The sequence below is a fragment of the Triturus cristatus genome, chromosome 2_2, assembly GCF_964204655.1.
Source record: "Triturus cristatus chromosome 2_2, aTriCri1.1, whole genome shotgun sequence".
Lineage (NCBI taxonomy): Eukaryota > Metazoa > Chordata > Amphibia > Caudata > Salamandridae > Triturus > Triturus cristatus.
This window is the reverse complement of record NC_140582.1, coordinates 1,005,663,903-1,005,676,713: the sequence shown is the minus strand read 5'-3', so window position 1 is coordinate 1,005,676,713 and position 12,811 is coordinate 1,005,663,903. Positions and strand designations below refer to the sequence as shown.

General features: G+C 47.3%; 2 protein-coding genes across 5 annotated transcripts in view; one reads left to right on the top strand and one right to left on the bottom strand.

The window, feature by feature from the left end:
• Nucleotides 1–8,427, bottom strand: part of EVC (EvC ciliary complex subunit 1) — a 719,388-nt gene extending 710,961 nt beyond the window's left edge. Inside the window, exon 1 of one of the 2 annotated variants that reach the window (XM_085642437.1) lies at nt 8,026–8,427. In XM_085642437.1, the coding sequence (XP_085498563.1) occupies nt 8,026–8,250 (225 nt within the window). In that variant the 5' untranslated portion in view covers nt 8,251–8,427. The remainder of the gene's footprint in view (nt 1–8,025) is intronic. The other variant, XM_085642438.1, reaches the window with a different exon arrangement.
• Nucleotides 8,428–8,772: 345 nt separating this feature from the next.
• Nucleotides 8,773–12,811, top strand: part of EVC2 (EvC ciliary complex subunit 2) — a 608,136-nt gene continuing 604,097 nt past the window's right edge. For all 3 annotated transcript variants that reach the window (XM_085642436.1, XM_085642435.1, XM_085642434.1), the window contains exon 1: nt 8,773–9,615. In XM_085642436.1, the coding sequence (XP_085498562.1) occupies nt 9,244–9,615 (372 nt within the window). In that variant the 5' untranslated portion in view covers nt 8,773–9,243. The remainder of the gene's footprint in view (nt 9,616–12,811) is intronic.

Below are 12,811 nucleotides of genomic sequence, written 5' to 3'. Positions count from 1 at the left end.
GTACGCGCGTATTGCCGGCCAGGAACTACATTCCCCAGAATGCCCAGAGTGACGCAACGTGCGCCAGCAAGAGCGGAGCCGGAACCAAGAAGCAGGATACAAAGCGGCAGAGCCCCGGGCGGCGTTGCCGATTATTCCTCCATTGTGGTCTGCTCCAGTGGCAGAGAGAAAGTCTTCGCCTCCGTGGTAGCGGTAAGAGGGTTCTGGAGTCTTTACTCTCGGAACCGCCATTTCATAGCCTTGGTCCGTCATTCGGACAACCCAAGTCCTGGGATCTCCTCTGTTGGCCGTAACGTGCTTCCCAGCCGTTACATGCAGAGGGGAGTCGTCGCCCGTAGTGGCGCGTGGGTTACCTGCTCCCTGTTGGAAAAAGGCCGACTCGTGGTCCTTTGTTGCAGGGAGGGTATAGTGCCCGCGAGCTAACTTTCAGTCACGTCTAAGCAGTTGTTGGAGAGCGTGCTGTGTGCCGTGTCTTTCGTACTTTTGAAAGAGACACGCAGTCTCGCATAAGCAGTTGTTGGAGAGCGTGCAGTGTGCAGTGTCTTTCGTACTTTTGAAAGAGACACGCAGTCAAGTATAAACAGTTGTTTGGAGAGCGTGCAGTGTGCGGTGCCTTTCGTACTTTGGGAAGTACAGTACACAACAGAGCGAACGCTCATCGCAGTGAGTGTGGGTGTGTGAATTGACTTGAGGGAGGATTAAACACACCTCCATATTTTTCCGTCCTCCTCACTTTGACTTTGAGAATATAGAAAGAGGGTGCGGGGTCCTTAGCCACGCAACTGTTGTGATCTGAGGAGGCAACCTCAGAGTTCACTTATTTATCTGTTGCTCCAGGTGGGGCATTCTACAGGCAACAACGTGTTCCGATATGTGTTCCAGGGTGGAGCACTTTATTGTGCAGTAGTTGTGTTTTCTCATGTTCTTCATTTGCCTATGTGTATGTGTTGCACGTTGCCTTTCTTTTCTTTACAGGTCTCCCTCCCAGCAGTCCCCATCCTTTCCTTCCCCCGCTCAATTGCCCCAAGAGTCTGTGTATTCTACATGCGCCAGACTTGGGTCGATTCAGAGGTGGGCCCCCATAGAGCATCGACACAGCCCTGAGGACTCGGATTTGGAAGGCACGACAGAATAATCGGCCCACGAATTAGTCTCCTCCCGGTTGTGTTGAAAGTAGGGATGGCCACATTAGAAGATGTAGTGGCCGCCTTAGCGCTGGTCCAAGCAGAATTAGTCACATCACGGCAGGATTCCGCGGCTCTCCATGCCAGACTAGACAGAATGCAAAGGAACCCATTTGATGCAGGGAGTACCTCGCACCCACAGTCGGTGGTAGTTGAAATGCCGGCACAAATTCCCCTAGCACCCCCAGAGAGATTCTATGGGGATATAAAGAAAGTTCAGGTATTCCTCACACAGGTGCTTCTCCATTTCTCATGCACACCAAAGATGTTCCTTACAAACCAAGCTCGGGTGGCATTTCTAATCTCATACCTAGGGGGAGAAGCAGCTCAGTGGGCGGTCCCCATAGTAAGAAGAGATGACCCGAAGTTGTATGATTGGGATGAGTTCAGCAAGTGCTTTGAAAAGACATTTGATAGAAGAGCCGAAACATTCTCGGCGGATAGAGATTTGTTGGGACTGCGACAGGGGTCTTCCGAACTGATCAGTTATTTAAACAGCTTTCGTCGTTTAGTCGCCGAAACCGATTGGCCGGAAGAAAAACAGTCGGCGATATTTTATCAAGGCCTCTCGGACGACTTAAAAGATGTGTTGGCGCAAATAGATCCTCAACCCCGAACATGTTCCGAGCTCATAGACCTCACCCTGAGGTTGGATCACAGGCTGCGAGAACGTCGGGGAGACCATAAGAAAAAAGATCGCCATCCTCTCACTGGGGATAGAGTTTCCCCTCTGGACAAACCGACTACTTCGGCGGAACCAATGGAAATAGGGACCGTAAGGGCTTCACTAACGGTCAGTGAGAGGGACTATCGCAGGAAACAAGGATTATGTCTGTACTGTGGGAAGAAGGGCCATTTTCTGAGGGAATGTCCAGTTAAACCCAAGCTCAGTAGACCCCGACAAGGACAGGTGGTAGCTCTAGCCACTGAAAAAGAGGAGGGAAACTTCAAAGCTTGAGCACTCAAGAAGGGAGAGTCTCAAGCGGTCAATCCATCCCTTCTATGGATACCTTTGTTTTTACCAAAACAGACCACTTCTTTATTTCCATGACTCTGGAAATAAATCAAACCAGTAATCCTGTACTGGTCATGATTGACTCAGGAGCCACGGGGTGTTTCATGGATAAAGGAGAGGCTCTTAGATTAGGAATTCACTTGGTACCTAAACCACGGCCAGAACGAGTATATGCAGTGGATGGTAAAGAATTAGACTCGGGCCCCATCACCCATAACACACCGGATTGCGAATTGGTATCCGAAGATTACCACAGAGAAATTGTGTCATTAGGAATCATACAAGCACCACACTACGGGATCATATTAGGTCTTCCATGGCTGCAGCAACATGATCCGAATATCCGATGGGCCACCAAGACGCTAACATTTGACTCAGAATACTGTCAAACCCATTGTGTTACGAATGGTCCTCAGCCTGCTCGAATTCTTTCCACCATTCACCATGTTGCAACAGCGGCTGAAAAAGAGGTGGAACTACCCACTTGCTACGCAGATTTTGTTGATGTATTCAGCGACACCAAGGCAGAAGAGCTACCACCCCACAGGGAGTATGATTGTCGGATAGACCTGATACCCGGTGCGGTCGTCCCCTGCGGGAGAGTGTATGCCCTTACGGTGCCCGAAACGACGTATCTTCGAACCTACCTAGACAAATACTTAGCTTTGGGCTTCATTCGACCTTCACGTTCGCCTGCAGCGTCCCCCCTGTTTTTCATTCCGAAGGCTAACGGAGATTTACGCTGTTGCATCGATTACAGGGCGCTGAATGACATCACGGTGAAAAACCAGTATCCGCTTCCCCTAATACCGGTGCTTCTGGAGCAAGTACGAACGGCAGGGATATACACCAAATTGGACCTTCGGGGAGCGTACCACTTGGTCCGAATAAAGAAAGGGGATGAATGGAAGACCGCATTTAAAACGCGGTATGGGCTTTACGAATACTTGGTAATGCCTTTCGGGTTATGTAATGCCCCCGCTGCGTTCCAGTTCTTCTTAAACGAGGTATTGCGGGAGTACCTGGATCGTTTTGTAGTCGTATACATTGACGACATCTTGATTTATTCCAACACCAATGAAGAACACGTCGATCATGTTCGTATGGTATTACAGGCCCTTCGAGAGCATTCCTTGTACTGCAAGATCACGAAATGTGAGTTCCACGTCACCACCGTAGAGTTCCTAGGGGTCATGCTCACCCCCTCGGGTCAGATCATGGCTGAAAGAAAGGTGAAGGCCATCTTGGACTGGCCTCGTCCTAGCTCCGTGAAGGAAATCCAGAGTCTCTTAGGATTCGCCAATTTCTACCGTCGATTTATTCGTCGGTTTTCGGATTTGGTAACCCCCTTAACCCGGTTGACCAGAAAACAGGAACCATTCGAGTGGACGGCAGACACCCAAGAGGCTTTTGACAGTCTCAAAACCGCATTCACCACAGCTCCAGTCCTTCGACACGCCAACCCGTCTTTGCCGTTTGTAGTGGAGGCCGATGCTTCGGACGTGGCATTGGGCGCGGTCCTGTCTCAAAGACACGAAGAGACCGGATGTATGCATCCTATAGCATTCATGTCACGAAAATTCAATCCCGCAGAGCGGAATTACACCATCGCAGAGAAAGAACTATTGGCGATTAAAGAAGCGTTTCTTGAATGGAGACATTGGCTGATGGGGGCGAGTCATCAAGTAACGGTGTATGCCGATCATCGAAATTTGCAATTTATGCGGGCAGCTTGACATCTAACCCCTCGACAACTTAGGTGGATGCTTTTCTTTGCTGAGTATCATTTCGTGGTCACATTTCGCCCAGGGATCCAGAACAAGAAAGCAGATGCCCTGACGAGACAAGACCTCTCGCTCCCAGATACATGTCCCACTGAAAACTCCATAATTGAACCCAGTAGGGTTTTAGGTGCTGTTCGCACTGATGAGTTCTTACAAGAAATACGTCAAGGAGTTTGCTCCTTCAAGTGGAAAGACTGGATCAAGAGCCATCCGGAATGGCGAATGAGGCAAGGGCTCCCGGTAAAAAACCAACAAGTGCTGCTTCCTACCCAGAGATTACGCAAGATCGCGTTCTCATGGTGCCACGATCTTCCCTGGGCCGGGCATCTAGGAGGCATGAAAACCCTGGAGAAAATACTACGACAGTTCTGGTGGCCAACGGTGCGCCCCGACGTTCTAACTTGGGTGAAAGAATGCGCAAAATGCGCACAGATGAAGGTAGATCACCGGAAAATGCAAGGACAACTACAAATCATGCCCACACCAAAGATCCCATGGGAAAGGATTTCGGTGGATTTCGTGGTTGGATTACCAGCAGATCAAGGCAACACAGCCATAATAGTAGTGGTCGATTTCTTGACAAAAATGGGTCACTTCATCGCCTGCAGACAAGCACCCACGGCCAGCCAATTGGCCAAGCTGTTGTTAATCAACATAGTACGTCTTCACGGCCTGCCCACAGACATTGTTTCAGACAGAGGGGCTCAATTTACCGCAGGGTTCTGGAGAACATGGTGTTCTGAGCTACAGGTATCTTCGTCCCTGTCCACCAGCTTCCATCCTCAGACGGATGGCCAAACTGAACGTTTGAATCAAACACTCAAACAATACCTCAGATGTTACGTAGCGGAAAACACCGACGAATGGGTCAATTGGCTATGGATTGCTGAGATAGCATACAATAGCGCAATACATTCATCCACAAAACACTCTCCATTCTACAGCACGTATGGGTTTCACCCCCGATTCTCCCCCTTGATCCTTCCTAGTACACAAGTCCGCTTTCCCGATGTTCGAGAGAAGTTGTTACACATGCGGAAAACGCTCATCCAGACAAGAAACAACTTAATCCAAGCAAAAAAGAAGTATAAAGAACAAGCGGATAAACACAGAAGGGCTACTCCGAGGTACAGGCAGGGGGAGTGGGTATGGCTGGCCACAAAACATATACGGTTTAAGAAACTTAGTATATTCCATCCTAAATACATAGGTCCATATCAAGTTGTGAAACACATAAATCCTGTGGCAATCAAACTCAAACTTCCCTCACATATGCGCCTCCATCCAGTATTCCATGTCTCCCTTCTGAAACCTGTGCAGGGAAAGATACAGAAAAGGCCAGGTCCTGTGCTAATAAAAGGGGAGCCGGAATATGTAGTGCAGGGAATACGAGACGCTAAGAGGGTTCGTGGCAAACTATGGTACCTAATCGCATGGAAAGGGTATGGCCCAGAGGAAAACTCCTGGGAGCCCAAGGATGCGGTTCACGCGCCCAAGTTGATTGCCCGGTTTTATAGACTCCATCCGAATGCTCCACGTGACAGCTAGCGTCTTCTGGGAAGGGGACTGTCCTGTCACGATTCCTGGCCGGGTGTTACGCTAGCTGTACGCGCGTATTGCCGGCCAGGAACTACATTCCCCAGAATGCCCAGAGTGACGCAACGTGCGCCAGCAAGGGCGGAGCCGGAACCAAGAAGCAGGATACAAAGCGGCAGAGCCCCGGGCGGCGTTGCCGATTATTCCTCCATTGTGGTCTGCTCCAGTGGCAGAGAGAAAGTCTTCGCCTCCGTGGTAGCGGTAAGAGGGTTCTGGAGTCTTTACTCTCGGAACCGCCATTTCATAGCCTTGGTCCGTCATTCGGACAACCCAAGTCCTGGGATCTACTCTGTTGGCCGTAACGTGCTTCCCAGCCGTTACATGCAGAGGGGAGTCGTCGCCCGTAGTGGCGCGTGGGTTACCTGCTCCCTGTTGGAAAAAGGCCGACTCGTGGTCCTTTATTGCAGGGAGGGTATAGTGCCCGCGAGCTAACTTTCAGTCACGTCTAAGCAGTTGTTGGAGAGCGTGCTGTGTGCCGTGTCTTTCGTACTTTTGAAAGAGACACGCAGTCTCGCATAAGCAGTTGTTGGAGAGCGTGCAGTGTGCAGTGTCTTTCGTACTTTTGAAAGAGACACGCAGTCAAGTATAAACAGTTGTTTGGAGAGCGTGCAGTGTGCGGTGCCTTTCGTACTTTGGGAAGTACAGTACACAACAGAGCGAACGCTCATCGCAGTGAGTGTGGGTGTGTGAATTGACTTGAGGGAGGATTAAACACACCTCCATATTTTTCCGTCCTCCTCACTTTGACTTTGAGAATATAGAAAGAGGGTGCGGGGTCCTTAGCCACGCAACTGTTGTGATCTGAGGAGGCAACCTCAGAGTTCACTTATTTATCTGTTGCTCCAGGTGGGGCATTCTACAGGCAACAACGTGTTCCGATATGTGTTCCAGGGTGGAGCACTTTATTGTGCAGTAGTTGTGTTTTCTCATGTTCTTCATTTGCCTATGTGTATGTGTTGCACGTTGCCTTTCTTTTCTTTACAGGTCTCCCTCCCAGCAGTCCCCATCCTTTCCTTCCCCCGCTCAATTGCCCCAAGAGTCTGTGTATTCTACATGCGCCAGACTTGGGTCGATTCAGAGGTGGGCCCCCATAGAGCATCGACACAGCCCTGAGGACTCGGATTTGGAAGGCACGACAAAATGTCTGTTATGCTCCATGATTGTGGGATAAGATATTTTTATGCCCAATGGTTTCATGCTAACGAGATGCTGCATTCTAGTGTGGATTAGGCCTCATGAGAATTCATGATGTGTTGGTTATGCTAATGTTATGCCACGGTGTTGCTCATGATTTTATGTGGATGAGGATGCCCCATGCCCATATGATTATGCCTAATGCATTTATGCTAATGAGAATACATAATGTGTTTCCTGCCTGCTGAGGAGGCCTTCATGTTCATATGTTATGCCCGCTCTAATAGGGGTACGCATAATGTAAGTTATGTCTAGAGCTGTTGCACTCAGTCTCATGTGATTTTCCATAGCTGTCATGTTTTGATGCTCACCTGTTTATACCTAATGCTATTATGGTTAGGCATATTGCAGTTATCCGCCAGACCTAAGGTTGTCCTATGATGTTCCAGGTCCATGCCGGATTACGGTTTTATGACGTAGGTCTAATGTGATGATGCCTTTGGTTAATGCTTATTGCAAAGTTGCTAAGCGCATGGTCTTGCCAGTAGGTTCTGGCTCTTACACATTTATTGCTGATGGTCTTACCTTTTTCCCCTGTGCTTTATGATGGTTCTGGCAGCGACCCGATTGGCGCTGCCCTGTACATGATCCCCTGTAAATTGCTGCCTGGTGCCAGTTGGCACAGAGTTATATGTGTCTGTGATTAGGATCCTAATCTGTTTTCATAATACACAAAGCTATTTAAACGGACACATGCACATACCGACGAGTGGATGGGGAAATGATGGAAGCATGCAAATGTGGACGGATAAAGGGTGGATGTGAGAACTGATGCATACATGTGTGGATGGATACGTGAACGGAAGGACAGGACACAGGAGACTCTTCTAGGGAGTGCGGGGCTCTGTCCCTTGGTGCTATGTAAGATATGGTTCAAGGTGGGAGCTATTTTACTGTTATTCCTACTCCGTTGTTTCAAAGTCTATGAAATGCTGCAAATCAAGGTGCGCTCTCCTGCACTCTCGACTTTTCAACTGCACACAAAGTTTTTTTTTTCTTTAAGTTGTATCAATCTTTGTATTGTTAAAATCAACTACAACTTGCACGTCTATAAATATGCACTTCAATAGAGCAATCTAAAAGAGTGCTTGCTACTAACAGAGAGGAATACAATAAGATACAAGAGCGCATAAAGACATTAATGACACCGTCTACAATGTGATTTTCACTGGGATAAAATCTGTCAAATGCAAGCTATTCTGAGAGGGGTTGGAATGCGGAGTTGCTTTCGCAGTAAAGTCAGTCACGCTACCTTCTTTTTCAAGCGGGGCAGGAACACGAAGAAGCAGAGCAGGCCCCCCGCGACGACTCCGAGCCCCACTCCCGCGACCACAGCGGCCGCCATCGACCCGGGGATCACCTGCAGAGACTCCACGGACACCCGCAGCACCACATCGCTCGAGCACGAGTCAGCCATCACAGCCGGAGACGGGACAGAGCGAGCCCTAGGCTCCCTCTGAGGGGATGTTGCCCGCATTTGCCCCGACTACTGGCTTCACCCGCATTTTCCTGATGGATTCTTCCTTTAAACGATGCATAAACAAAGTATCCGCGGTGCCTCAGTAAGAGGCGGGTTGCTTGCTACCTAATAGCAGCCCCGGTATATAGAAAGCTTTGAACGTTTCTGAAGTGCTTGTTTGGCAACAGTTACTCTGAGCAAATCTGGGAGGGATGCGATAGGAACAGCTGCTAGGGATTATGGGACATTGAGTTTTTAATAGTTTTCAGCTGAGAGACAAGCAGCCAAACATTTCAAGCGCTGGCAAAAGAAGCATAGGCGACCAAGCATTTTCAATCACTTCATATTAATACTTTTCGTATTATTGTTTGTTTCACGGTGTGTTCAAAAGGGTGAAGAGTTTTGGATGGGCAGAGTAGAGCTTACTACATATCCCGGCAGCGCAAAGGCTCAACAGGCTGGCCGACCCGTTTACAACTCGAGAGAGGTGTCAGGTTTTAACCAATGGGGAGAAGACAGGGCGGGGCTACAGGGCCTGGTGCGCTTCAGGATTCAGGAATGTATGCGTTCCAGTGCGTGGGTGACTGGTAACTCACAGGCACGCTTAGTTATTGTTTAACGAGTTTAAGAAACTTGGTAACAGTACCCTGCATTTAGCGCAGCCTCTGACTTGAGCTAAAAGACATTAACCCTGCCGTGCGCACTCCTTTGTTGTCCCTGATGTAGTTTGGTTTTAGGTTAGCCTGGAGCGGTCTCTTCGGGGTGGCCTTGACAAGTATGTGTCACTGGAGCGTTTTGTTACAGGAGGCAACGGATTTGCAATGGAAACGCGGTGCTTTCCAGGAGGCGTGCAGGGCTGATGGCGGCGGCGCGGGTCCTTCTGAACTTCGGAGGGACGTCCTGGCAGAGCTCGCCCTGGGTCCGAGGGACTGCACGGCTCCGCGAGAGGCGTGGATGTACTATGAGCTATTGAAAGCAGCCCTCCTCAGAAAGCCCGTCCTGCTCTGAGGGATGACCGGCGCTGTGCCCAGGACTCCTCGCCCTCAGAGGGCCACCCCTGCCGGTAGCATAGCCCTGCTCCCGTGGTGCGCGCTGCTCTTTGTTCCCCATCTGCTGGCGCTTGTCGCATCCCGGGGCTCCTGGGAGGCACTGGGCCCGAGCAGTGAAAGCGACAGACCGCTGGACTGCTCGAGGTGGACATCTGATTCCACAGAGCATCCTGCTCGGGAGTCGCAGTGTTCGCATCTTGGAGAGATGAGGACACATGCACGCCGTGCACCTTGGGGCCACCTAGACCCCCCACCGCATCCAGAGACTGTAGCGTCACCCAGGAGAGCTTTACAAGCGGCCACACGGACGGACCCTGAGGCAATCTGCTCTCAGGTAAGGGCACAGATCTCAAATGTCGTTTTATATAGCGCTTGCTGCCAGAGACATGGCGGTTCACAGCTAGGCGCCACGTTGTTACAATAAAATGTGTTACTATCACCTACCCCAGTCGCGACACTTCATTGATGGCATTAAAAGTTGTGCTGGGTTTAGTGCTGGAATTGCTAAAAAGAATACCCGGGAACCCTTGCAGTGGGGAGCAGTGTGTGGCACATGAAAAGTGGTGAAGTCAAGAAGGGCGGAGTCATGTAAAGTCTAACAGTCCACATATATATTTATTTAAACAAAATCTGCTGCAAAGAATATGGGATCAAGGACAAATGTGGCAGTAAACCTGTTCTGACTTAATTGGTCAGAAATATGCTGCATTTTGAAACCTCTCACAGGGTTAAGACCCCTGCTGCAGAGATCTATCTGCGTGTGCCCAGCAATCTTCCAAGATTGTAATAATGGTTGGATAATTCTGGTAGTTAAGGCAGTTCCGGGAGAGTTCTGTGTTTAGTCTAGTTTTAACTCCAAAGGTAGTATAGAGGGTTAATGTGCTTGCTGCAAAGCACATCTTATAATATGCAGGCAATAGATGTTTTCCCTATGTGGCTAGGGAAGCGCCCAATATATAAACAACCTGAAGAATGCCGTCACTGAGGCTGATATGGATATGCCTCGGATTGGACATGGTTCGATCCCTGTGTTGCTTCATGCAGACAGTGCCATCCTTATTTTCAGTACAGCGCTGGGGGTGGAGCGTCTGCTTAACTCTTTGGTGCACTTTGAGGATAGCCTTGATCTGAGTACTAACTTTACCGATTCACGTTATAGTGATCGCCCCGGTTCACTAAGTTTAGAACTTTCCAGATTAAAGGCAGTATTGTTAGCCATAAAATTACTTTTCTTTGTGTTTTATTTGATTCATCTATGAACTGGCACTCATTGGTATCTGCCAGGTGCCATGTGCTCACCAGGAGCATTGCCTCTGTTTTTGATTTTATCGACTAGGTTGGGGCACAAATCCATCAAGGTAATGTTTGATATTTATAAAGCAGTGTTTTCCTTTCGCTGCATGTAATAGCGGTACTTTGGACTTTGCTAACTTGTCGGCATTAAACATAATAGAGAATACATTTTTAAGGCTGCCTTCATGCCTTCCTCAAAGTTCCTCTTCTTATATCTTTCCTGAGGAACTTGGAGAAGGGCTTTTTTTTACTTTTATTGTATTGCTTGGCCCTTGATCGTGTGTCCAGTATAGCTTTTTTAAATTATGTAAAAGATTGTTTTAGCCAGAAGGGCTGGCCTGAATTTTTCAATAATCTGGGCACAATAGCCACAGGTGATATTGCTTGGACCAAGATCGCATTCAAGGCCTTGAAAGTAAAAGAGAGAAAGTTGACTGTAGTGTACAAATCCTCTGTTAGTCTATTTTCTTCTTCAAACTTCCTTCACCTTAGAGCTGTGTCTAACTTTCGATATGTCGAACCACCATTGCTTTCTCCTGGCACGCTTTAGACTAAACTTATTCCATCATTTGTTAGCTATCCTCCCTGGTAGCTCATTCGATTCGGTTTTTACTCCGTGCAGTTGAAACTGCATTTTCACTCGGGATACTTTGCACTTTATAATGTGTTGCCCTTTTTACACACAACTCCATAAATCCATTATTGTACCTCTGCTAGTTGGTAAGCTTTTGAACCAAGTTCGACCTGCTTTGTTCTACTTATTCTTATCTGATGTGCACCTAGGTTTATTATTTAACTTGCTTTTTTTATCTGGTGCTGTTCTATTATGAAAAATAGCTAATTTAGAAGGTTTTTTAAAATGTTTTTATGTTGTTGTTTTTTATCTGCAAACCCATATCAAGATTATTATAATGAGGTAAGTGGGTTGTTGCTTTTGACACCGAGGTCATTTTGTTAATTCCAGTCGATAAGTTGCAGTCCTTCTTATATAGCACAGTGAGCTATGCACCGGCATCAAGGAGCTGCATGCAAACTGCAAGCCATGGTTTTATATTCTTATTGCTTTTTACGCAATCTGTTCTTATTCTAACTTAGCAAAGAAAGGTTCTTTTGGGTAGTAATAATGTAATGTTACTAAAGACCATCCTAATCACTGCATTATGTTTTGAGTCCTGACTTTGTATTTCTCCCCAGTCATGCACTCTTAACGTATGTCTCAACACACATGGACGATATGTGACTCCTACACCTCATTACCCTCACTGTTTTATGTACCATTTCTTGTCGTGATCTATACAATTGTATGTTTTATTGTCACTTTGTATGTGATGTAAAGCACTCTAACACCATACACCAGGATGAGTATCCAAATATAAAGAATAAAAAAAAATGAGTAAGTGACACTTAAATAGTTATATGTGTAATTATTCATATACACAGCTACAGCTAGCATTTTTACACTGTTTGCACATCTCTTACATAAACAGGGTTGAACGAAGTAAAAAATCTACCTCCTAATCATAGCTCCTCCTGGACGAAATTGATTGACTAAGGTTGTCCACTATAACAAATTCTATACCAGCGTTGAAGACAAACTAACCAAATACAATCTCTAGATCACATTTAGCTTTTTATGCCAATGGGTGTACTGAGGTTACTGCTCTATCTATCCCCTACTGTCCAAAGTAATTTTGTTGTTCATCATGCAGGAGGTGAAGCAAACCATCTTGGAGACAAACTCCATCAGGTGGGAACGGAGGTCCTATGTAGCACAGTTGGGAACCAGGGTTATGCAGCTTTTTATGATACTGGGTGTACTGAGGCCTCTGCCTTATCTCCTGTTGTTTTAAGTAATCTTTGTGTTTTTTGCCCAAGGGGTGTATTGTCCAATCATATGCCTCATCATCAGGTGGGGTATATTGATTCAACTATCTAATTTGGGATTCAGGGCCATATTGATGCAACCTGACCAAACCATCCCCTCCTGACCAAACCATCCCCTCCTGATCTGGATAAGAATCTTATTGACACTAGGTGTAAGTATCATAGCTTTAATAGTATTAACTCTGCAAGGAACCTTGACCAAGCAGAAATATTAGTTGCCTTGTCTGGAAATGGGTGGACTCGACAGAACAATACTTTTCCCCTTTTTGAGCTATTATCCTGAAATTTAGCTGGCTTGGGACCAAAATTAGTTGATCCAGATTGGATGGCATATATAGCCAATCAAGATATTT